The 24,215-nt window shown below is 41.3% G+C and overlaps 1 protein-coding gene across 1 annotated transcript; it reads right to left on the reverse strand.

The window, feature by feature from the left end:
* Window positions 1–4,675: 4,675 nt before the first annotated feature.
* LOC134533061 (basic proline-rich protein-like) lies at window positions 4,676–24,004 on the reverse strand. Its single transcript, XM_063370298.1, has 4 exons — window positions 23,815–24,004; window positions 11,024–11,218; window positions 8,776–8,976; window positions 4,676–6,681 (listed from the first exon to the last, which is right to left on the reverse strand). The coding sequence occupies exons 1-4, from the start codon at window positions 24,002–24,004 to the stop codon at window positions 4,676–4,678; spliced, it is 2,592 nt and encodes an 863-aa protein (XP_063226368.1).
* Between the last annotated feature and the right edge of the window lie 211 nt (window positions 24,005–24,215).

Below are 24,215 nucleotides of genomic sequence, written 5' to 3' on the forward strand. Positions count from 1 at the left end.
CAGAGCTTTTCGAATGACGTCAAGCGTTCAACTTATCGTGTGAACCCTATACAAAGCATTGTTAAGATGGTATATTTTTAACTAAATAAGGTAGTAAAGGCTTAGAAAAAAACATAAAGCTATGAATTTTATTGTCATACGAGTATATAATCTTTAAAAAATTTAAATGAGAAGTATAACTTTATAAGTTTGAGATTCTGGAGTTAGCTAAGTTCCAAAATTTGAGGTTCTGGAGTCAGCTACGCTCCAAAATTTGATGTTCTTGCGTCAGCTAAGTTCAAAAATTTCGGGTTCTGGAGTCATCTACGTTCCAAAATTTGAGGTTCTGGAGTCAGCTATTATCCAAAAATCATAGATTTAACTTAACCTAAGTTGGCAAAAAAGTACGAAAACTAGTTTTACCGAATTGTTTTGTGGATACAACGTACCTCCAAGAAATGGATCAAATGTGCTTTAATAGATGGTGTTTTGTCATATCTTATTATCGCGGAAGCAATGAGAAACCGCCACGGAAATATTTTGCCGGGTCTACCGTAGATAAATCGCCGTCACTTGTCCACAGAAAAGAAATTGTTAGAAAGTGTTCGCGAGAGGAGCAAAAAAAAAATTATTCTCAATAAAAACAGCAAAAACAAATTTGCTCAAAGTATACAGATAATACATTAGAAGTGTAAAATAACAATGTGTGTGTCCATGGTGTAGTTACTGTTCGCAAATAGTACTGTAAGGTTAAACTGTGCACTTAAACAAATTATACATCGATGTATGAAAATTTAGCAATTGTAAGGGCGCGTTTTAAACACCACATGTAAAAAAGAGAATGCATCGCTGTTTACATTTCATATTTTAGACCGTTGTATTGGAAAACAATGAACATAATTCGTATGAGAAAATGCGCTGAAAATGAATATCAGTCTAATACTATCTTTAATATATCTATAGCACAAATTTTTCTAGTCTTTTCCAAAATGATCACCCCATCATACTAATCCTCATATTCATCACACTTCAAGTCCAGTCAGGCTTCTCGTGGACATGAAATAAAGTTTCCCTGGAGATAGAAACGGACTACGAGGACGCCAGTTATGCTTATTCCAAATGGCTCTTTGTTCACGACAATCTAATCGACAATAAAATGGTATTGAACCTACTATATTAATGCATTTCCGCTGTCTTTGTTCCTTCTGTTGATAGCATCGCGTTGTAAAATACTAGGCTGAAACTTTAACGTAAGCGTGCTCATTAAATAATGGCATGAATCGAGTTGGTATGGTTATGGAATGTCATGGGTTCGTTCCCAAGTGCTTTTGTGTACCCATTATAGATAAGTGCCACCGTGGTTCTTTGATTTTGAATCCACAATTCCTCAACATTTAGGTTAAGCAATGGTATTTTTTGACGTGACAACGTCTAATAAATCGATGAACGCCGGCTGCACGCACGAAAAAGTGTCCCGTTACGCACATTGTTCCGTTACGCTGTGTCCCGTTACACTCATTGTTCCGTTACGCTGTGTTCCCTTACGCTGTCGGCGAGTGCAGTAATAATAGGTTACGTTAAATTGACTAAAAAATTATGGTGAATCATATAATTGATGATAGATATTTGATTACAGTTTATTTCTATGAAAACTTGTTTATAATTGTATTTAAATTTTATAGCTAAACGCCAGTTTTTAAAATTAATTACAAGTCATCTAGACGTGAACTGTTTCGTCGACTGTTTATAAAGTGAAGTGAAAAGTTAATGTGGTTTTCATTGCTTATTATAACACCAATTTCGGCAAAAAAGTTTAATTATTCTTGCATTTTTAAAATATGATTACTAGTATAATTTCAAGTATTTATTCTTTTATTATTAAAATAAAAATGATTCAATTTTATTCATAAAAGTATGCAATCATTTCATCAATGTTTTGTTATTACGTCACGTTAAACTATCGTCCGTAAACCGACTTTACAGACAACCAATTTTTTGAGTTTGTTAAAGACCACACATTATGCCAGAGAGATAAGTAGGAAATGTTTCAACATAACCAAGTATAAATACAGCGAAGCCTAGAAAAGGACATTAACCCGCGATAAAAAAAAATGTTCACAAGTCACTTATGCTTTATATTAAACTTACAAGGCTGGCTGTTTCCTAAAATAAAAAATAAATGAATTTAATAATTAATAAGGAATTTCAATTAAGTTTTATAAACATTCTATTACCATGGTACATTAGCGACTTAATAGGCAATTACGAAGGGAATTACTCTATATTATACAAATGAGACGTAAATGGTTATTGGGCGAATCTCAGCATAATGCATTAATTTAGATTTCTTGCAATTCTCACTTCCAATATGATGATTAAGAAAATTTATTCTTTATTAAACTCTAAACGTAACTTGGCTTTTACACGCTCTAATTACTCAGGTTTAAATTTCATGGTTACTATTTTAAAATCAACATGTGCAATCAAAATTACGCGTAGAGGTAGGTTTGTTTCTGTACATCACATAACTAAGGGTTTGGTATTTTAGTGCGTAGAAAATTATTTCTGCAGTGATAAGTTTCGAAGCACGGTCCTTATAAAAATTCCGCAAATATATTATTATTTTATGTGAGAGTTGCTACAAAAATAAATGTTCCATTACAAATTTTTTTTCTGAATTGTAAGTTACAAAGGTAATATTTTATATTTATAAAAACGATTTTTTTTTCTGTTTTCAATAAAAAAAACTGCATTTTTATAGAATTTCTAGTAGTTTCTGTACAAAATTTTAGTCAGATTTCAATATTTAGGCCTACATCGCTAGTTACAGAGTTCATACACATAAAACAACTAGCTTTATTGAATGCTATTCGAAATCAATCATTATTCAAAGATCATTAGGAAACGTTTCGTGCGAAGTATTATCTCTGTGTTCGGCCGACGCTAAGCGTATCCTAGGCTAATTGCAAATAGGCGCGTCACGTGGTTGCGCAAAACACGCTTGCGATACATTCGGGTGAATTTACCACCTTTACTTCACGTACAATCGCTGTTTTCTTGGGAATTTTCACATCAAGCGTTCCCATATGCGTTATTGAATACCAAATACATTTGTAAAACGTCGCCATAGGTTAAATTAATTTATAAATTAAGTGAATTAATCAACTGAAATAAAATTTGTAAATGTTTTATTGTGTTTTTAGGCGTATGTGAATATTTTATTTGAAAAAGTCATTTAGATCTTTTTTTACTCGTTTTATAACTAGTAATTAATTTGTAGTGTACATAAAAGTGGTTTTATGATTATTATGTATAAATAGTGTGTTAATATAGACATTTCTACATTTAATATCAGTTAGTATTGATTCTAGAACATGAGACAATGACCGACTTCCTCCTTCTGTTATGGATTTTCAACAGTGAAGATGTCTGCTGCAACGCAGTGCAAAACGTCGGTAAAACCCAACGCTTAGAAGCGGTTCAATTTCGAAAACCAAAATAGTTTAAATAAATTGTTGTCAACTGCAATACAAATACTGTGCAGAATTTTTTACGCAAATGATGATTGAGGAATCGGAACATTTAAATTTCAAAAATGATACCTAGATTTTAACTGCTGACAGAGCTAACGAATAATGGTAAACTATTGTTTTAACTTACCGAGCAGTTAATAATGAAATCTTTAAACTTTTTATAAGTGCTTTTGATTTTATTGTAGATTTTTAATACATAGCTAGATATTGCGTTGAATGTTTTAGGCTTATTTTTCGGAGAACTCTTGAAGATGGACGCTAGCTCGGGTCATGAATTATTTACATCTTAAAATTATGTTAGATTTTCTTGAGTCTTCAGGTGTGATTGAACAGCTAAAAAAAAGTACTCCAATTTATAGTTCTTTATTTTGATGAATAACGCACGCGCTTCTGTGTCAGAGCGCTCCAACAGGCCGGAGACCACTCCTTCCTCCTGCCACGGGATCAGATCCCTAAATGTCTGGGTTCTGCTGAGTCAATGTCAACACACACGACGAAGAGTTCAACAAAATTCGCGTGACTGTTCAGGGGTTCGGTTTCCTGACCAGCATGCACAGAAAGCGATCGCTCAATAAGCTAGTGGCATGCTGCCCCAGTCGGTAGACTCTGATAGGACAGACGCCCTAGAAACTTTTGCAGGCCTGAGAATAAGCGCAGAGGACTACACCCAGTGCGGGGACTGGTAGCACTTCGACCTCGTACACAGACGTTTGTTTTGTAAATGGTACAGAAATATTCATGAAAATTACATATATTTGTGAATGTGTACATTCACATGAAAACGACTGTATCACCCAATACAAAATATGTTCGCAGTAATACTGGGTTCTCATTCTTACCCACGCATGTATGCTTTGTGTTATTACAGTACCTACAATAGTTAAAGTTATTTGTAAACCGTTCCCTGAATAGATTTTCGGTATCAACTGCGCAAATTAATAATCATAGTAAAACAAAATAAAGTCCAGTTATTGAATATTCTATTATATTTTCCGTGTTAAAAAAATGCTTGAATGAAACTCAATTAAAATATAAAACTATGCGCCAAATTTCGTAATGAACAATCAGTTTAATCTCGAAAAAAACTTATTTCATATATGCAGAAATAACCATAGCCATGTGTTGTACAAGGTTGCAGTATCTTTTGCAGTGTTACAAACAAACTATTTCTTAGCCACTGGTTTCCATAGAATTGTTTTCTCAAAGTACAACGTGTTTTTCGCGCGAAGATCGGCTTGAAGAATGAAACCACGCGCGATCAGCAGGTCGTGGCAGAAGAGCGACAGGTGGGGCAGCGGAGCGGCAGGTGGGGGCAGGGGTGAGGCAGGTTTGGGCAGGGGAGCGTCAGGTTGGGGCAGGGGAGCGGCTGGTGGGGGCAGGGGAGCGGCTGGTGGGGACAGGGGAGCGGCAGGTTGGGGCAGCGGAGCGGCAGGTGGGGGCAGGGGTGAGGCAGGTGGGGGCAGGGGAGCGGCTGGTGGGGACAGGGGAGCGGCAGGTTGGGGCAGGGGAGCGGCTGGTGGGGACAGGGGAGCGGCAGGTTGGGGCAGGGGAGCGGCAGGTTGGGGCAGGGGAGCGGCTGGTGGGGACAGGGGAGCGTCAGGTTGGGGCAGGGGAGCGGCTGGTGGGGACAGGGGAGTGTCAGGTTGGGGCAGGGGAGCGGCAGGTTGGGGCAGGGGAGCGGCTGGTGGGGACAGGGGAGCGGCAGGTTGGGGCAGCGGAGCGGCAGGTGGGGGCAGGGGTGAGGCAGGTGGGGGCAGGGGAGCGGCAGGTTGGGGCAGGGGAGCGGCAGGTCGGGGCAGGGGAGCATCAGGTTGGGGCAGGGGAGCGGCTGGTGGGGGCAGGGGAGCGGCTGGTGGGGGCAGGGGAGCGGCAGGTCGGGGCAGGGGAGCGGCAGGTCGGGGCAGGGGAGCGGCAGGTGGGGGGCAGGGGTGAGGCAGGTGGGGGTAGGGGAGCGTCAGTTTGGGGTAGGGGAGCGGCAGGTCGGGGCAGGGGAGCGGCAGGTGGGGGCAGGGGAGCGGCAGGTGGGGGCAGGGGAGCGGCAGGTCGGGGCAGCGGAGCGGCAGGTGGGGGCAGGGGTGAGGCAGGTGGGGGCAGGGGAGCGGCAGGTTGGGGCAGGGGAACGGCAGGTCGGGGCAGGGGAGCGGCAGGTCGGGGCAGGGGAGCAGTAGGTCGGGGCAGGGGAGCGGCAGGTCGGGGCAGGGGAGCGGCAGGTCGGGGCAGGGGAGCAGTAGGTCGGGGCAGGGGAGCGGCTGGTCGGGGCAGGGGAGCGTCAGGTCGGGGCAGGGGAGCAGTAGGTCGGGGCAGGGGAGCAGTAGGTCGGGGCAGGGGAGCGGCAGGTCGGGGCAGGGGAGCGTCAGGTCGGGGTAGGGGAGCGGCAGGACGGGGTAGGGGAGCGGCAGGTGGGGGCAGGGGAGCGGCAGGTCGGGGCAGAGGAGCGGCAGGTCGGGGTAGGGGAGCGGCAGGTTGGGGCAGGGGAGCGGCAGGTCGGGGCAGGGGAGCGGCAGGTCGGGGTAGGGGAGCGGCAGGTCGGGGCAGGGGAGCGGCTGGTCGGGGCAGGGGAGCGGCAGGTCGGGGTAGGGGAGCGGCAGGTCGGGGCAGGGGAGCAGTAGGTGGGGGCAGGGGAGCGGCAGGTCGGGGTAGGGGAGCAGTAGGTCGGGGCAGGGGAGCGGCAGGTCGGGGCAGGGGAGCATCAGGTCGGGGTAGGGGAGCGGCAGGTCGGGGCAGGGGAGCGGCAGGTGGGGGCAGGGGAGCGGCAGGTCGGGGCAGAGGAGCGGCGGGTCGGGGCAGGGGTGAGGCAGGTCGGGGCAGGGGAGCGGCAGGTCCGGGTAGGGGAACGGCAGGTCGGGGCAGGGGAGCGGCAGGTCGGGGCAGGGGAGCGGCAGGTCGGGGCAGGGGAGCAGTAGGTCGGGGCAGGGGAGCGGCTGGTCGGGGCAGGGGAGCGGCAGGTCGGGGCAGGGGAGCGGCGTGTCCGGGTAGGGGAACGGCAGGTCGGGGCAGGGGAGCGGCAGGTCGGGGCAGGGGAGCAGTAGGTCGGGGCAGGGGAGCGGCTGGTCGGGGTAGGGGAACGGCAGGTCGGGGTAGGGGAACGGCAGGTTCTGGCAGGGGAGCGGCAGGTCCGGGCAGGGGAGCGGTATGTTGGCGATAGTGTGGTGTCGTCGACCCTCGGGAGCTGCGCTCAGCCGCCCTCAGGGCCGCCTCGTCTCTCCATCGCCGGCAGGGCGCGCTCTACGATCAAGCGACGTGAAGGTGTCTACAGCATCGACGGAATGAACGTCAAGGGAAACGAGAGTACCCTGAGAAAACCCAGACTTTCTTGGTGCTGAGCAGTCATCAATAGAGACTGCAAAAATCCGCGGTTTCGGTGACATCTAGGAAGGACTCCACAATCCACTACGCACTCGGGAAAATTACACCTGCTCATTGCCTACTAGTTCGATACTTCTTGTGCTGAAGGTTTTTCATTGGCTCAGTGGCCTCCAGGTAAACGGTGGTCAAATCACCGAAGCAGAATGAAGGTAAACGAGTTTGGAGTCTAGCCTATCGCGAAGTGAATTCGCGAATTTGGTCTTCAGTCATCAGACAACTGTCTTTTTTTTTTTTTTTTTTTTTTTTTTTAGTTTGGCTGGCTCGAGCCAAGCACCAATAATTTACTTGTTATTGACAGTTATTTTTAAACAATTTCTTTGACTTCTGGCTTTTTGTAACTATTTTAGACAATATAAATGGACCACTATGCTTTATACGGCACTGGAACCCCCAATATAACTGAAGACCGTCATCCAGCTGCGCCTCTGTCAATCACCCTGATGTCCAGCACGCGACTGTAGGTGGACCAGTGTGGCCGTCCGCCCCCATGCAGTACGTTGTTGGTTCGAATCCCGGCGAGGTCAAGCCTGAATTATTGGCAAGTTGGATACGTGGCTGACGTTGCCTGCTACCCGGTGGGGTTTTCTCGGCTCACTTCTTGTTACTCATCGATTCCGCCAATGCGCAGACCTTCCGAGGTCTCTTTTAACCACGCTGTCGACGATAAAATAAGGCTTCCCTATCACACGCCAAATCTTTTTTTTCTTCACAGTTGTTATTTAAGGAATATTTCTGAAATTTTAACACGATACCACGTCTGTGTATATTTTTCTGAAATAAATATTTTCAATATTACAATGGGTGTCAAAAATTTTGCGCAAGTGATTGTGCGAAATTTTTCACACATTGTATTATACTAAGTGAATATCTATGAAAACGTTTTGTGGCATAACCAAAAATGCAAGTGGTGCTTCGAGTTAAATTTTCTGAAAAAATACCTTAAAACAAGTAATAACGAAACACAAAAAGAAAAATATAATGTGTGCGTGTCGTTCAGTTTTCGCCAGAGATGTGTAATAAATAACTTCGGTAACTAGGAAATTAATATGTTTTCATGTTGCAAATTAAATTATAATATGAAACTCGGGAGACAATTTTTAAAGTAGAATTCCTCAAAATAATGCCGAGCGTGATAAATGTAAGCCAACTGTGTTTTCAACTACATTTCTTGACGCGAATAACACGCAGTTTCGGCACCCGCCGCTAGAATTCGTTACCAAGGCAGCTACATCGAATATTAAATCATTCGATTTGAAGAGCGAAAGGTTATAATATTGTTGCGATCGGGTTTGTAAAGGATAGCCCAATTAAAGATTTTATTACACCGCAGTTTTATTTATCGCCAATATTTATATCACTAACAAATAATCTTCTAAAATGCCTAATAATTGATTACACTTAAAAATGTTGTTTCCCCAGTAACTCGTTTTTACACACCGCACACCTCGCTGGGCCGCACCTCTGGCGCAACTCTCGCCGCAGCACCCCTCGTGGACCTCCGTCGCAGGACTCCGTCGTCGCACTCCGCCGCCGCCGACGCACTTGCCTTCGCCGAGGCCTCACTCGACGCCTCGCTCGGAATTTCGCTCGGAACTCCGCCGCGCCCGCGACACTATCGCCCGGAACTGAACTCTCCGCCCTGGAACCTTCGTCCAGGGACTTCGCCGCTCTATCACCCGGAAACTCCGCCGCGGGAAAACTCCCGACTCCACTGAACTGACTCCCTCCTTGCCCTGGAACCTTCGTCCAAGGACTTCACCACTCTGCCGCCCCGGAAACTCCGCCGCGGTATAACTCCCGACTGAACTCCTCTCCGAGGCCGGCATCCTCGGCTTATATATCAGCCCAGGCCCCTTCTAGAATTTACGAGCGCGGCTCGGGCCAGTCGCGTAATTACGCGCCGACCCGACGGCAGAAATCTCGACACACGTCGTCAGCTGCCAGGTGGCTCGCGGAACACCCCAGCTGCGAGGTGCCAAGTTAACAGCTATCAGCACCGCGCGGGGAGCTGAGGGCTGGAGGGAGGGGAAGCTGCGACCCAGGTGCGTGCGGCACGTATCATGTTGCAGCGGCCACCTGATGTCAGCCAGCTGTGCACCTGCATGTGTCGCGGCCTTGCTCACGTTCGTAACAATATACAATGAAACGGCTTCGATAAAAGCAAAAAAATCTTGAAAAAAAATAATAAAAACCTGGCTTTGAACCTAATTTCTGACAATGCATTTTATTAAAACACTGCCCATATTGTTAAAATTCACTAAACAGTTAATACTATAAAACTTCTCTTTGGCTTTGTGAACTTTGGTTCGCGACATCAGCCACAGGTGGCAGCACCGTGGTTACACTTTTCCGTTCCCTGCTCCTTCATTCATTCCATTCATGAAATCCCCGCATGCCGAGAGCTAAGATGTCGTCGGTGTTGAGCCGGGAACAGGACGGCCGGCAAGGCCGCCGGCTCCGATGACGTCACGCTCGCACGCGCCGGCGCGGCGGGAGATTGCACAACTCCCGCAACTGACGGGTGAAGTCCCCGCAGGTGAACCTTCCCGGCGTCTCCTGTCCACCTCACGATGCTCGACCTTACCTCACCTCTCCAACGTGGCTCAAAGACAGCTCTTCAGATTGCTATTTCTCTCTCCTACAGGGATGTCGAAGGGAACTGAAAAAATAAGCTATTCCTAGGATGATGGCAGTTTTCGCGGAAAAATCTGAACGCCTATTAGACTGCAACAAGGTATACCCGCACCAGCGGTTTATTCCTTGTGATTGGCGGCCGTCTGCGAGACAAGTCGTTGCCTTATTTCACCAAACCTCTCAGCACGCGTTTACTTCCGCACTGAATTACTGTGATTGGTGTTGTAACAGACGATGCTACAGTGTTTTAATTTTCAGCTACTCTTAGAATCTTTTCGCGAAATGTGCATGCCCCTAGCCGATTACTCAATACATCCAGTTCTTTTTATCTCTTAATAGTACAGTATGTCCATAAAAGAATGTCACAGTTATATATTTTAATAGTATCAACTGTAAGCATTGCAGGGTTTTGATTGGTTCAAGGTCACAGTTGAAGAGTATCTCAAATTGTTTTAGATAAGCGCATGCACGAGTAATGCTTTGTTGTTTTCTCGCTTGCAACCCGAAATAATGGCTCTTTCCCCAAATAGTAGATGGCGAACCTGTAAACTTGAGTTGGCAACAGATCGGAGCCCTTCCCCATTAGAATCTGTTTGTACGAGAGTGGTTAAACGTCGGAGTCCCTGGTAGTTGGATTGGTCGTAATGGTCGAGACGACAAGAGCTATTTATCGCTGGCCTCCACGTTCACCTGACATAACTCTGTGCGATTTTTTTTTTCCTTTGGGGCTTTATAAAAGATCGTGTCTACGTTCCACCGCTACCTAATGATTTGCTAGAGTCGAGACACAGAATTGAAGAGACTATTGCTTCTACTACTCCGGACTTGTTAACCAAAGTGTGGGGAGAATTGGACTTCGGTTGAATGTGTGCAGTATAACTAAAGTTGTACATGTTGGATATTTGTAACAAGAGCTAGGTCAAGTAAACTTCAATTTGGTGTATATCTTTATTGTAAATAGTCTAAACTAAACTGTTATAATATACAATTTGAACTAGGGAATTCTTTTAAGGAAACTGTATATAGTAAAACAAAAATTGCAATCCACGTCTGTCTGCTTACTTCTGAACTACACAATGGATTTTGATGCAGTTTTCGCTATCATGTAGATAATTTATTTTGGAAGGTTTATGTGTATAAAACATATAATACATTCATATTAAATTTAAGGGTATAAGAGAAATCTCGATAATTTTTTAGGGCACTTACATGGTGTACGCTGTCGTATACATGACTGATACACAAATTAATGTACTACAGAACTGTAGGTCTTAAAAAGGCGTATAGAAAATTTAGCGAATGCATATGAATATCTTTTGAGAATGACCTACAGTAACCATTTTTATCTTTCAAAATTTGTTAAAAAAGTTGAGTAATTTTGAAAACACCGGACACTTATGAGAAATTAAATCTAAATGACGCCACATTAGTATATCGCATCAGTGCAATGCCAGGGCGGGTCGCCAGTTTACTACAACTACTCCGTACTTCTGGTTTACACCGCGCCCTACCACACCCAGGAGTCACTTGCCGGGGGCTTCTCACCTCGGCGAAGCCTTCCGCCGGCGTGACTGACCTCGGCAGCCGCCCCAGCGGGCGTGCGTCGCACCCCAACAACCCCTCTCCGTGGGCGTTCCCCGCGTTCAGCAGCGCTCTGCAGGTCATTCCTCTGCGCGGCTCCTGGGGCGTGCTGGTCGCCACGGCTCCTTGCCAGAGATCTTAGTTGTCTCATTTTATAAGGCGCGGGAGTAATACATAACCAGTGAAATATAATATATCCTTGAGCCGCGTATAAGTGGTGGATTCTACTGAAGTTTCACTCTCCATTGATTGAAAGCTTGTTGGGCACCCAAGATGCAATATAATCAAGATTACCTTATTAAATAACACAGGGTTTTGCTGCAGGTATCCTCAGGGTTAAGAAATCAAGACTATATATATACACACACACCTACTTAACAGGGGTCCCTCGTAATTAGCCACCCGAAGAAGACCCCTTACAAGTTTATGTAAAGCCTCGCCACATTATAGCTCTAAAATGATTTCTCAAACTCTGAAGATGCCTGCTGCAATGCAGATCCAGACGTCGGTACTTACATTCCACCACTTTGACGCAGCTCAACTTTGAAAGCCATGCTAGTTTATGAGACAATGGCCGCGAACTACTGTAATCTACCCTAATCAGTACGCCCATGTATTCTTCGCGAAAAAAAATCTGAACGCGCATTAGACTGCTATAATGTATACCAACGCCATCCATTTCTTCCTTGTGATTGGTGGCCGGCTGCAAGAGACGCAATATTTGACCGGGCCATTCAGAACTCGTTTGCTTTCCGCGCTGAATGGCTGTGATTCATGTACTAACAGTTAACATGTATCTGAAAGGAACTCAACCAATCACGAAACACAGATGATGCCACCATCTTTTAACTCTCAGCTGGTCTCGAAATATTTTCGCGAACAATGTGGTAGTCATATATCATGTGGAACTGCCCTGAAAAGACATGTAAAGACATGTAATGGACCTGCTCTAAGAAGACTGTAGAAATCGAGAAATGTTATTGATTTGTTTGATTTTTGTTCTTGTAGTAGAGTAGAAATTATGTAATAAATTTTTATTTGTAATTTTGATGTTTTATTTATCCTACCTGTTACTTTTTTTTAGTAATTTCATTTAATTAAATTACCTTTTGTTATATTCGTCAAGGATCGAACCATATATAGGAATATATCGAATAAATCAGTAAGTTAATTGTGATTTTTTTGAATGATTTTGGCATTTTTCCCGAATTTCTACCTAAAAAATTACAGATTTTCAAGATGGTGGCCAAAATTGCCGACAAGATAGTGGGCGCCCTGGAAACAAATAATTACTGCACTATGTCGGGTAAAAATTAAACTAATATGGCGATAGCAATCTATAGCAGACAAAAACAATAGTTGGATCCAAGATGACGGCCTACAGCAAACGAAAATAAGATGGCCGCCACTACGTCATACTGGCCGGTATTATAATTACCTTGGCATTAGTGTTGGGAGGTCAGTGTGCCGGTGGCTTTCGTGGAGAAAGGATCCATAGCCATTTTTAATCAAATGACCTCACTGTTTTCGAACCAAGGACTCCATGACACAGGTATGTTTTATTATGAAAATTTTACTAAGTGATTTTTTTATGAATTTTAAATTTTTCCCAATATTACAACTTAAAAAATACAATTTTTCAGATTGTGGATAAATTTCAATTTGGCGGCACCATGTTTTTTTTATTAAAATTTTATTATTAACATTTTTATAAATAAAAAACACATTTAGATTAAGAATCATGGCCTTTCAAAATGGAGGACACAACGAATTATGCAAAGTATGAGAGTGGGGCATTCTATTACAATATGGCGGGAAAACGAACTGGCAAAATTCAAGGTAGCGACTGAGGTCAAATTTCAAGGTTAAGGTCATAAAATATGGAGGTAGTGTCGTCATAATTCAAGATAGCGGTCGGCACCTCGCACCTCCCCCTGGACTCTGTGGTCGGAGCCTTCAATATATACTACTATTCGTAACTTATTTTGAATATCTTTGTAAATTTACGAGTACTCAGTTTACTTAATTAGAACATCAACGCACAAAAATAAATTGTAGTGTTAAAATTTGTTCAAAACCTTATTTAATCTGCAATATAACCTTTTTACCCCCACCATTCTCGTGTGTGTTTAACATGTTTACAACAGAACAACACACTCGGGAGCTGGGATCCGCCGTAGTTCATGCGGAGAACCCGTTATCAAGAACTACATATAACTAGAGACCTGAAAAATTAGCGAAATCATTTCGTGTAATGCTAAAATTCAAATAATTATACCTTAGTGCAGCTTGTGCCATTGGTTCATTGTTAATCTGGAGGACTGAGGGCCAACTATAGACCCTCACTGATAGAATTGTCGAATCACTGGCTACCCAGTCGAGACGACTCACAAGTTAGCGGCCAATGTACAGGTGGAATTTTCCCGAGTGTGTAGATGATATTGGAGTATATCCTGGAGGTCATTGAACCCGCGAATTTTTCCGGTCTCTACATGTAATTCTTCGTCTATTTGGGACACAGCCTTCGTTGCAAAGTCCGTAATTTTACTGTGATTTTTAACAGTGTACCTAAAAGCTAACCATTCCCCAATTATTAACTTGTTACTGACTTGTTGACAGAGTCGCTGACTTCGACAAATGTGTGACCAATTTTAGACGGTGGATATGTACACCTGTGCCGTAGCCGGGACTCTAGCCTAGAACCATTTTTACCGAGAGCTGGCACGCTTTCGACTGCTCTGCGGAGACCGGCGGCCCCTTTTGAAGTTGGCAGTTCCATTAGTGAGCACCGTAGTACATAATTTGTAGTACTGATGATAATCCCGTAAAAAGGTGCAAATAAGGGAACGTTACGAAACAAGCGACACCTGGAAAAACCAGTTTCAAGTATCGTTTCTTTTTTATGAAACCAGTTTCGTGAAACTTGAAACTTAAATAATTTCATGAAACCATTCAATACAAAAAAAAAAAACCAAAATGTATGCACAATGGGTTTTACGAAACAAAAATTTGGCATAGTTCTCAACAAATGCTTCGTGAGAAATGTGATAATTATTTTACGCAACTTAATTTCGTCAGTTTGGTATGGAAATTTAAAGTACCAGTTGGAATCATTGACATTGTTTTCATTAATATTTATATAATTTGTGTGTTTAATTCGTTAGTCATTTCTGTATTCGATGATAATGCCAAAAAGAGAACATGGTTTCAGATTTGTTATGTTCTGTAAAACGTTTGTAATGTATCCTCATCGGCAGATGATTCCTTTGCAACTATATACATAACTATTACGCTATCACGAATAAGTGAATTAACACTGTAAATATGTTTTTATTATATCGCAGCTGCTAATACAGCATCAAATAATCATTTTCTTCAGCCACACGCGACTGGAAGCAACCAAGTGGAAAACGCCACGGATGTTGAGAGGTTCAGAAATAAAAACAACCATAGACTTGACAGTGGACCTGGCGCGTGATTCACTGAGAGGCTGACGAGTTACCGAGGAACTCGAGGGGATAATTTCCTGGTCGTGGCAAACCAGTTACAGGTAGTTTTGCACTCGCGCTTTCTCGATGTATTATTTATTTACCTTTGATGTGTAACGTCTTAGCTCTCGGTATACGGCAATTGTTAGCAGCAATTTCGTGAATGCGACGGAAGTTAAGGAATGGAAATGTGTAGCAACCACTGTTCTGTCATCTGTGGCTCATTACACGAACCAAAGTTTACAAAGAAAAGGGAAATTTTATAGTATTGTTACGATTTACCTCTGGTTCGTAAAGGATAGCGCAATTAAAGATTTTATTACACACACAGTTTTATTGATGGCCACTACTAATGCCACTTACAAATAATCTTCTAAAATGGCAAATAAACAATTGCACTTAAAAAAAAGTTGCTTTCCCAGTCACTCGTTACTTACAATCCAAACACATTGCTGGGCCGCACCTCTGGCGCAACTCTCACCGCAGCAACCCTCGTGGATCTCCGCCGCAGGACTCCGTCGCCGCACTCCGCCGCCGCCGACACACTTGCCTTCGCCGAGGATCCACTCGACGCCTTGCTCGGAACTTCGCTCGGAACTCCGCCGCGGGAAAGCTCCCGCCTGAACTCTCTCTACTCACTCTGAACTCTCTCTGCTGAGGCCGACGTCCTCTTTTTATATATCAACCGCCATTTCTGGAATTCACGAGCGCGGCCGGGGCCAGTCGCGTCATTCCGCGCCGACACGACGGCAGAAATCTCTCGAAACACGTGTCGACGGCTCGCGTAACTCCGAAGCTGTCAGGTTTCAGTTACGTGTCAAAGGCAAGGCACCGCGTGGGGAGTGGTGGGAAGGAAGGGGTAAAGCGACAATCCTTGTTATCTTCCAGGAGCGCGTGGCGCATATCATGTTGCGGCAGCCGCCAGTCAACTCTGCACCTGCACGTGTCCCGGCCATGCTCTCGTTCGTAACATTATTAAAAGTTTGAAGAATTCTAACAAGATTGGCAATATTTTAATAATATTTCATGTCAAAAACCAGATACAAAACCAGGTTTAATACATTTTCCAGTTTTTTCTTTTTTATTTCATTTCATTCTATAGGTTAAAATGTCACTCTGGAAATCGAATGGTTCGATAGTCGACGTAGCTGCTCCGACAACGTATTCTAGCGGCGGGTGCGGAAACTACGTGCGATTCGCGTCAAGAAGTGAAGTTGAAAACACATTTCGTATATATTTATCACTCTCGGCATTATTTAAAATAATTCTACGTTAAATTTCGTGTTCGAGTTTCGTATTATAAGTGTATTTGCTACATGAGAACACCCTAATATGCTTGTTACCGAGGTTTGATGTTAGACATCTCTGGCGAGTACTGAACAACACACATTTTAATTTTTTATTCAAACATGGATTTCAGAAGAGTTTAGGAGATCAGTGGGGAAAGACGTCGCGTGTAGGTAGGCGCACGCTCGTAGTGTTCGTAAGCACGGCTGAATCGCACAGATTTAAGAAGTTCCTACTTTGCATTAAATAAGACTGAGCCCACTTGTCCGCATGGCGCTTATTAGATGTCGATGTGGATTGGTGAGAGGGCAAGAATTCCGTATGTTCCGTACGATACGCATGGCTGACTGACACAGAGGACCTTTGCGGAAATTACAATGCTACGAATGCAGTGTGCGTGGTACCTTAAGGTAGGGTCTCACACGTCATGATCTTTTTTACTTCATTTTCTCGTTATTACCTTCAGTTAAAGGCACCATCCTTCTCTTGCCCTCAAACGTATCCAAGAGATATTTACTAAGTGTGATATATTTTCTGCAAAAAGTCGCCCAAGAGATAACAATTCAAAACACTTTCGTCACTTTTTTACACCCATTACATAACACATCGTAAATATGGGTAATTTGTAACAAGACAACAAATGCGAGAGAGTTATAGCGTTAAGTTTACATAATACGAGTAATGAGAATAAAAAAAACACGGCGTGAGAGACTCCCACGTTAAATAAATCCGATTGGGGCGATACGTGAAGTGCTTGCGTTGACCGGAGCGCGTCTACCTTCAGGAGTCCCCCCGCCTGCTGCCCGGAGACGGAAAGTAGGGCTGTGACGCGCGCGGTGGACGGCAACGCGTGTGATTCACGCACCGAGTGAGTAACAGCTGTTCGTCCGGTAGAGGTGTCCGCAACGGGCAAGTATAACGCCTACGCGGGCCGGCCCAGATCCCAGCGTCAAGTCGAGAACAGTTGATGGGCAAATTAGTGCTTGCCAGAGATGTGATGAGCAAATTAACGTGTTCACATGCTGCAACTCGGACACGAATAATGCCGCACGTGATAAATATACTCAAATTGTGTTTTTTCAACTACATTTTTGGACGCGATTTACTCGTAGTTTCCGCATCCGCTGCTAGAATTCCCTGCAGGAGCAGCTACGTCAACTATTGAATCATTCGATTATCAGACTGAAATTTTAAATTTTATAATGAAACGGTTCCGATAAAAGCAAAAAGACTTGAAAAAAAATATTCTAAAATCCGGCTTTGGACCGGATTTTCTACAAGTAATTTTATTAAAATACTGCCCAAATTGTTAACATCCACTGAACAGTTGATACTATAAAGTTTATCTTTGGCTTTGTGAACTTTGCCATTCACCACAAATGGCAGCACCGTGGTTGTTACACACTTCTGTTTCTTGGCTTTCGTAGATTTCACGAAATTACTGCCACCAAATGCCGTATACAGAAAGCAAAGATGTTACATAAAAAAATGGCGTGTAGTTTTTGAGTTATAGTAATTTTTCAAAAGTTTTAAAATTCTTACCCCGCAAAAAATTATTAAAAATTGTAACAATTTTTTTTTAGGCAATCATGTACAACCTTCCTACTATTGATTATAATTCAAAATAAAAACAATGTTATGTAGTGAAAATAATTATTTCTCCCAAAAGTTTAGCATGTTTGATATTTTTTTGAATTGTTATCAATAGTTATGTTATTCATGATTGCGATACAAAAATTGGTAGTCACATAATCTAATAATGTGGTATAAGAAGGGGATTTTAAACCTTAAAGAAAACCTAATACCCGAAAAATATGACTCATTTTTATTTATATTTATGATTCAGAGCCGTACTTAGTTAGATGGCTCTCATGTTAAAATTATATATCACTGTTCTTAGTCTGCTTTCATTGAACAGTTCAGACATAGAACGGGGATGTGGAAACACAGCGGACGTTGCCGTGGGGATCAGTAATGGGCCTATTAGTATTCATAAATGCGAATACGAATGTAATCACAAAACAAATATATATTTTTTTGCAAATACGAATACGAATATATTCGTATTTACAGGTGTGAATACGAATATATTTGTATCTGCAGGTATGACTACGAATACAGTTGTGTTCGTATTTTTGTGTGAATTTTCGTATTTGAATATTAGTGAATAAGAATACATGAAGAAAATATTCTTATTCGCGTTTTATTATTCGCGTATTCATATTCGCCTATCAGTGAATACGAGAATCTACCACCTTTATTATAATGTACAGTACACTGTTTTCTCGAGCTCTAGACCACAATTTTAAGCACTTTCCAACATACTGGAGGAAACCTTATGGTATATACTTCACCGGTCCACCCTCTCACTAAATTATGTCCTGTTCAGAGCGTGTCAAGAGCACTGTAGGCCAACGTAGCAACGCAAAGCAGATGTATATGAATCCGCGCAATAATCATGTCTCTACCAGCTAAATGCCAGTCTATCTCGTGAATAGCGATAAAACTGAAATAAAACCAAAATGGAAGTCAATGCAACATATAACACTGAAATGCAAGACAAAATACGAAATGCAATGAAATTCACCTGGAATAGTACATATTTTTCTCTTGAAATTTAAAATTAAATATTTAACTATAATTAAGGTTTTATTTAGTAAATTATTGAAAAAAATACCTATATTAAAGTTTTAAAACCTAAATAAGTTTCTATAGTATTCATTTTTTTAAGTATCCTTGAAAAGTATAAAGAAAATAATTACTTAGTAAATAAACTTAATAAACCTGTAAGTAAATAAAAACAGTCATACCGTTGAACTGTAATATATTTATTTGATATTCACGTTCAAAATAAATTAACTTTCGATAATCCGGCAAATTTGCTAATGCGACAGGATCGTGGTCCCAATTGTGTCTGTTTTATGAACTTTCACTATATTCAATTTAATGTACTAAAATATACACGATTATGATATAGATTTACATTCAGTTTTTGGTTTTATATCAACCAGTAGAAAAAATGGTGATGTATTATTCGTTTGTAACTGCTATAAATATAACCCCAACTGTAACTATTTACTTGAAATCACTGACATCAAAATTCAATGTTTTAATATTAACCAAACAACTGTTATTGTGTACTTTAAATTACAATAATTATACATACATACACTCAAAACACATTTGAATAAATATGACGGTTTTGTTTCCTTTTATAGACAATAGGTAACAACTATCCTCGGTAACGAGATAATTAATGTGTTCTCATGTTGTAAATACACTTATAATATGAAACTCGGGCCTCGGGCATGAAATTTAACGTCGAATTCTTTAAAATAATGCCGAGCGTGAAAAATATACGCAAACTGTGTTTTCAACTACATTTATGGACGTGAATCACACGTAGTTTCCGCACCCGCCGCAAGAATTCGCTGCCGGAGCAGCTGTGTCTATCGAATCATTCGCTTTGCAGAAGACAATTTTAAACTATGTAATGAAATAGCTCCAATAAAAGTGAAAAAGACTAAAAAAAAAAAAAAAAAACCAATATATGTAACACTGGCTTTTAACATACACCCCATTTTGTTAAAATTCACTAAACTGTTAATACTATGAGGTTTTCCATAGTCTATGGGAAATTTGGTATCCGCCATCCACCACAGATGGCAGCACCGTGGTTACGCAATTCCGTTCCTTGACTTCCGTTGCATTTACGAAATTACTCCTATAAAATGCCATATAATGAGAGCTAAGATGATACACATTAAAATAATTATATCCTCTCACTTATATAACTATACTTACATGCTCTTGTAAACATAATCTGTTTTAAGTCATCTTGTCTGATTAGTGTTGTCCGTTAGTTAGTATGTTTGGAAGTAATGTTCTAGTGTCTTCCTTTATTCGCGTTTTTGTAATTGTCCTTGTGTATATTGATGCAATTTAATTTTTGAGTATGGTTTCTACGTTGTAAGTATGTTGATGATATTGTTACAAATCCAATAAAATAAAATAAAAAATGCGTAGAGACATGCAAAAGCGAGTTATTTTAGGCAACAGAATAGTATACATATGATTGCTCGTGATCAGGGCAGTTTTGTTTGCTGATTGGTTGACTGACACATTGTACCACTTGACCTGGTTCCTCATGGTTGGACCACGTGCTTTGTGCAAGTTCGCAATTAATTTATATTCCTTCTGGGATCGTCAAATAACACATGAGTTGGAACAGAGATTTTTCGCGAATTTTCCACCGAATTTTCCACCAGCGGTTTCTTCCGTGTGATTGGCGACCACTTGTGAGAGAAGTCTTTGCCTAATTAGACCGAGCCACTCAGGACGCGTTTTCTTCCGCACTGGCTACTGTGATTGGTGTACTGACAGTAGACATGTATCTGAAAGGAACTCGACCAATCATGAAACACAGATTATGCTACAGTTTTTTAACTGCCAGCTAGTCTCGAAATCTTTGCGCAAAAAATACATGCCCGAACACATGAGCTAATGAGAAAATTGTTTCAGAATGTATGACAGTTTGTAGCTTGGTCTGTTACCAGTCTGTGCCCGGCTTTTCTTTGGATTTTTTTTGGATTTTTTTATTCAACCAAACTGACAACCACACTTTTCTATGAAAACAAAAATTCCACGTAGATGTAACTTCAACAGTATAGGACACAAAAAATTTTGTATGTCGCAAAATGTGGTATTTTTGTAGTTACAAGAAAATCTTTAAAAATTAATAACACCTAAAATAAACATAGCTTATCGTCGCAGCTGTAGGTATTATTTACTTATATGTAAAATAATATTTCAAAAAAATTTAATATATTTCTCGGCAAAACCTTAGGTTCTATGTGCTATTTTATTATTTTACACAGTGATCTTAAACTTTTGACCGGTCCTTATATATATATATATATATATATATATATATATATATATATATATATAATCTGTGTTTTATCTGTATTATTATTTCCCATACTTTATTACGTCAGTGTGCTCATCACTTATTTGTAGAGACCGTAAAAAATCGCGTATTCATTTTGTAATAGGATAATATTCAAACGTGTAAACCTCTAAGCTGCTTCCGCACACAGTTTATAGGTAGAACCACGTATTTTCCCCAGAAACATTTTTAGACCAGCTGTGTGTTAAAACTTTGTAGCATTTTTCGTGGTTGACTGGGTTATTTCAGGTACATGTCTACTGTCAGCACACCAGCAACAACCATCCAGTGAGGAAGCACACGCATCCTGAATGGCCCGGCCAAACAGGGCAATGGCTTCTCTTACAGACGGCCGCCAATTACAAGGCAACAATCCCTCCCGCGGCCACCTTCTCGCAGTCTAATGAGCTATCAGATTATCTCGCGAAAAATAAATGCCCATATTTATAGGGAATAATAATTAAAGACACGGTAATTTTGCAGAGTCTTTTGGCCACCCGTTATACTGTTAACACTTAAAGCTTTTCACTACCTTGACGATAGCTTCACAATTATCTCGTCAATACCCCTCTACGACTGAGGGCCAGTCAGCTGCCAGCTATCAGTAGAGAGACAGAATCACGTAGACCCACTCAAAAGGAGGGAAGATTCTACGTATTAAAAATAGGCCAATATGGAAGTATCAGAGCGTGGAGGATAGTAAGTACTGTTAATTTTAACCTGACACTAAATGAACTTTTGAAATTTCCTGGCCTTCTGGAATAATCTTGGCCAATGAGAAACCCTCAACTAAAGAATTATCGAATTACAGGCTACCTAGTTGAGACTTCTCGCCAGTCGACAACTAATGGAGAGTTGACGTTTGCCTGAGTTTAGCGTACGAATGATACTGGAGTCTATCCTAGAGGTCATGTCATTGAAAACGCGAATTTTTATAGTCCCTACTGATTTGGGGCGATGCATGTTTGTGTAAAAAAAAAAAAACTAGTTTATCAAGTGTTTCGGAGTGTAATATAACCTGAGAGATACCGTCGTCTTGAGCTACTGTCCATTAGTCTACGGTTTGGAGTCGATGGACCAGAAATCCTCCTTTTTACGTAACGTGACAATTCCTAGTTCAGGATTGTGTTACAGAGTAGGCTTCACACCAGTGTCTCCTATCACTGATAATATTTTTTTTTGTAAATTGAACAGAAATATTAATGTAAAATAACATATATTTGTTCAAATAGAGTAAAACAACTGTAACACTACAAACCAGTGTTCGCAGATTTACTGGTTACGCATTACCCGGGCATTTATGCTTTGTGCTGTTCCAGTACCTCCAACAGTTAACGTTAGTTCTCTAATCATCTTTTTAGTTTTAATTGCGCAAACAATAAGCAAGATACAACAAAATAAAATCAAATGGTTGAATATTAGATTATCATCTCCATTATGTTGGAATGAAAAATTCATTAAAATATAATATTGTGCGCCAATTTTCGTAAGAAATACTCAGTATTATCTCGAAATACGTATTTCATCTATGGAAAAATAACCATAGCGTTGTGTTGTACAATATATCTATTGTAATATTACAATCTATTTCTTGGTAACTGGTTTCCAATAGAATCTTTTGTAAACGTACAGAGCTTTTTTTCCTGTGTACCTGGGGAAACCAGAACCAATCGTTTCGAGAGTTAGTGCGATTCCAGCTAAGCATGTCACGGAAGTTTACTCAGAAGCCTCCAGCTTCCTTGCATGCTTGCATGAATGAATGATAGCGTGGATCAGAGCTTCGCTTCTCGTTGACATCGGGGTCTTCAGGGACCGCGAGCGGTGGCGATGTGGTTGGAAATGAGTTCTGACGGAATGACTTGGAGAGGGGGCGGAGGGGAACGGGAGGATACTGAGGAAATCCTCCGGCAACGTCCGCCGAGTTTCCCACTTGCGAAAACTCCTGGTTTTCACCCCACCAGTAATCTAACTTGGGTCGCTTTGGTGGGAGGCTGGTGATCTCACCACTTTTTCTAAATTACATATTCATAAATATGTTTGTCTGGTAGGTAATATTTTTTTTCAATTCCATCGATCCAACGATACCACCTTTAGTTATTATTATTATTACAATTATTACATACCAGAAAACCAATTTTAGGATTCGATTCGTGACAAGCAAAAATTCAAATACTTGTACCATTGTGCTGCTTCTGGCATTGTCTCACAGCTCATCTGGAGGAATCCAGGCCAATAAGACACATTCAACCAGAGAAGCTTTGAATCACAGGTTGCCGGTTGAGTCGTCTTAAAAGTCAGTAGCCAAAGAAAAGATGGCATTTCGTCAATTACGCGGAATATTGTGGAGACTATTCTACATGTCATTAAACCATCGAATTTTTCCAGTAGTTTCTTTTTATTTACTTACATTAGATCACTTTATTATAGATTCAATTTTTTTGTGACACTACTTAGACTGTCACACTGTAATGTTTTTTTGTAAATGGAACAGAAATATTCTAATAAAGTTACAGATTTTTATAAATTTTGTACATTTACTTGAAAACAAATATAAAACTACAAAATAGTGTTCACAATAATACTGGGTTCGGGTTCTTATCCGGGCATTTGTGCTTTGTGTTGTCCCAGTACCTCCTATAGTTAAAGTTATTTGTAAACCGTTCCCTGAATAACTTACCAAAATTTACTGCGCTTATAATCATGATACAAGGAAATGAAGTCAAATTGTTGACTATGTTATCTTTTTCCTGGTTTAAAACATTATATTCGAATGAAATATCAATAAAACTATATGATTATTTATCAATTTGCATAAAAAATTTCCATATTATCTTGAAAACCGTATTTCATAAATGAAAAAGTAACCTTAGCCATGTTTCATGCAAATTTAAAATATATTTCTTGTGGTATTACAAACTATTTCTTGGCAACTGGTTTTCAAAGGAATCTTTTGTTAAAGGAAATAATTTTTTTTCTTAGCCCCACACGGGACTCGAACCCGCAATCCCTCGCACCACGAGTGCGTCTCGGAGGTCGCTGGGAGTGTGCTCTAGTGCAGCGTGGCCCTCGACGACCACGGAGCACGCGCTGGTCATCACGCCTGCTTCTGGCACTGTGATGGTGAACGGCCCAACTACCTCTGTGGTCTCGAATGTTCTTTTATTTGAAGTACTGGCTAAAGCTGCCATGCGTTGCTACACCTTTTTCAATTTTTTTTTTTTTTTGTAATTTGTTTAAAGTAGATACACATATACAAATCATCTCTCTCTCTCTCTCTCTCTATATATATATATATATATATATATATATATATATATATATATATATATATATATATATGGCCCTTTATAAATCTCATTATATTCTCTATATATAAAATCTCTCTACCTCTACCTCTCT

This window comes from Bacillus rossius, chromosome 1, assembly GCF_032445375.1.
Source record: "Bacillus rossius redtenbacheri isolate Brsri chromosome 1, Brsri_v3, whole genome shotgun sequence".
Taxonomy (NCBI): Eukaryota; Metazoa; Arthropoda; class Insecta; order Phasmatodea; family Bacillidae; genus Bacillus; species Bacillus rossius.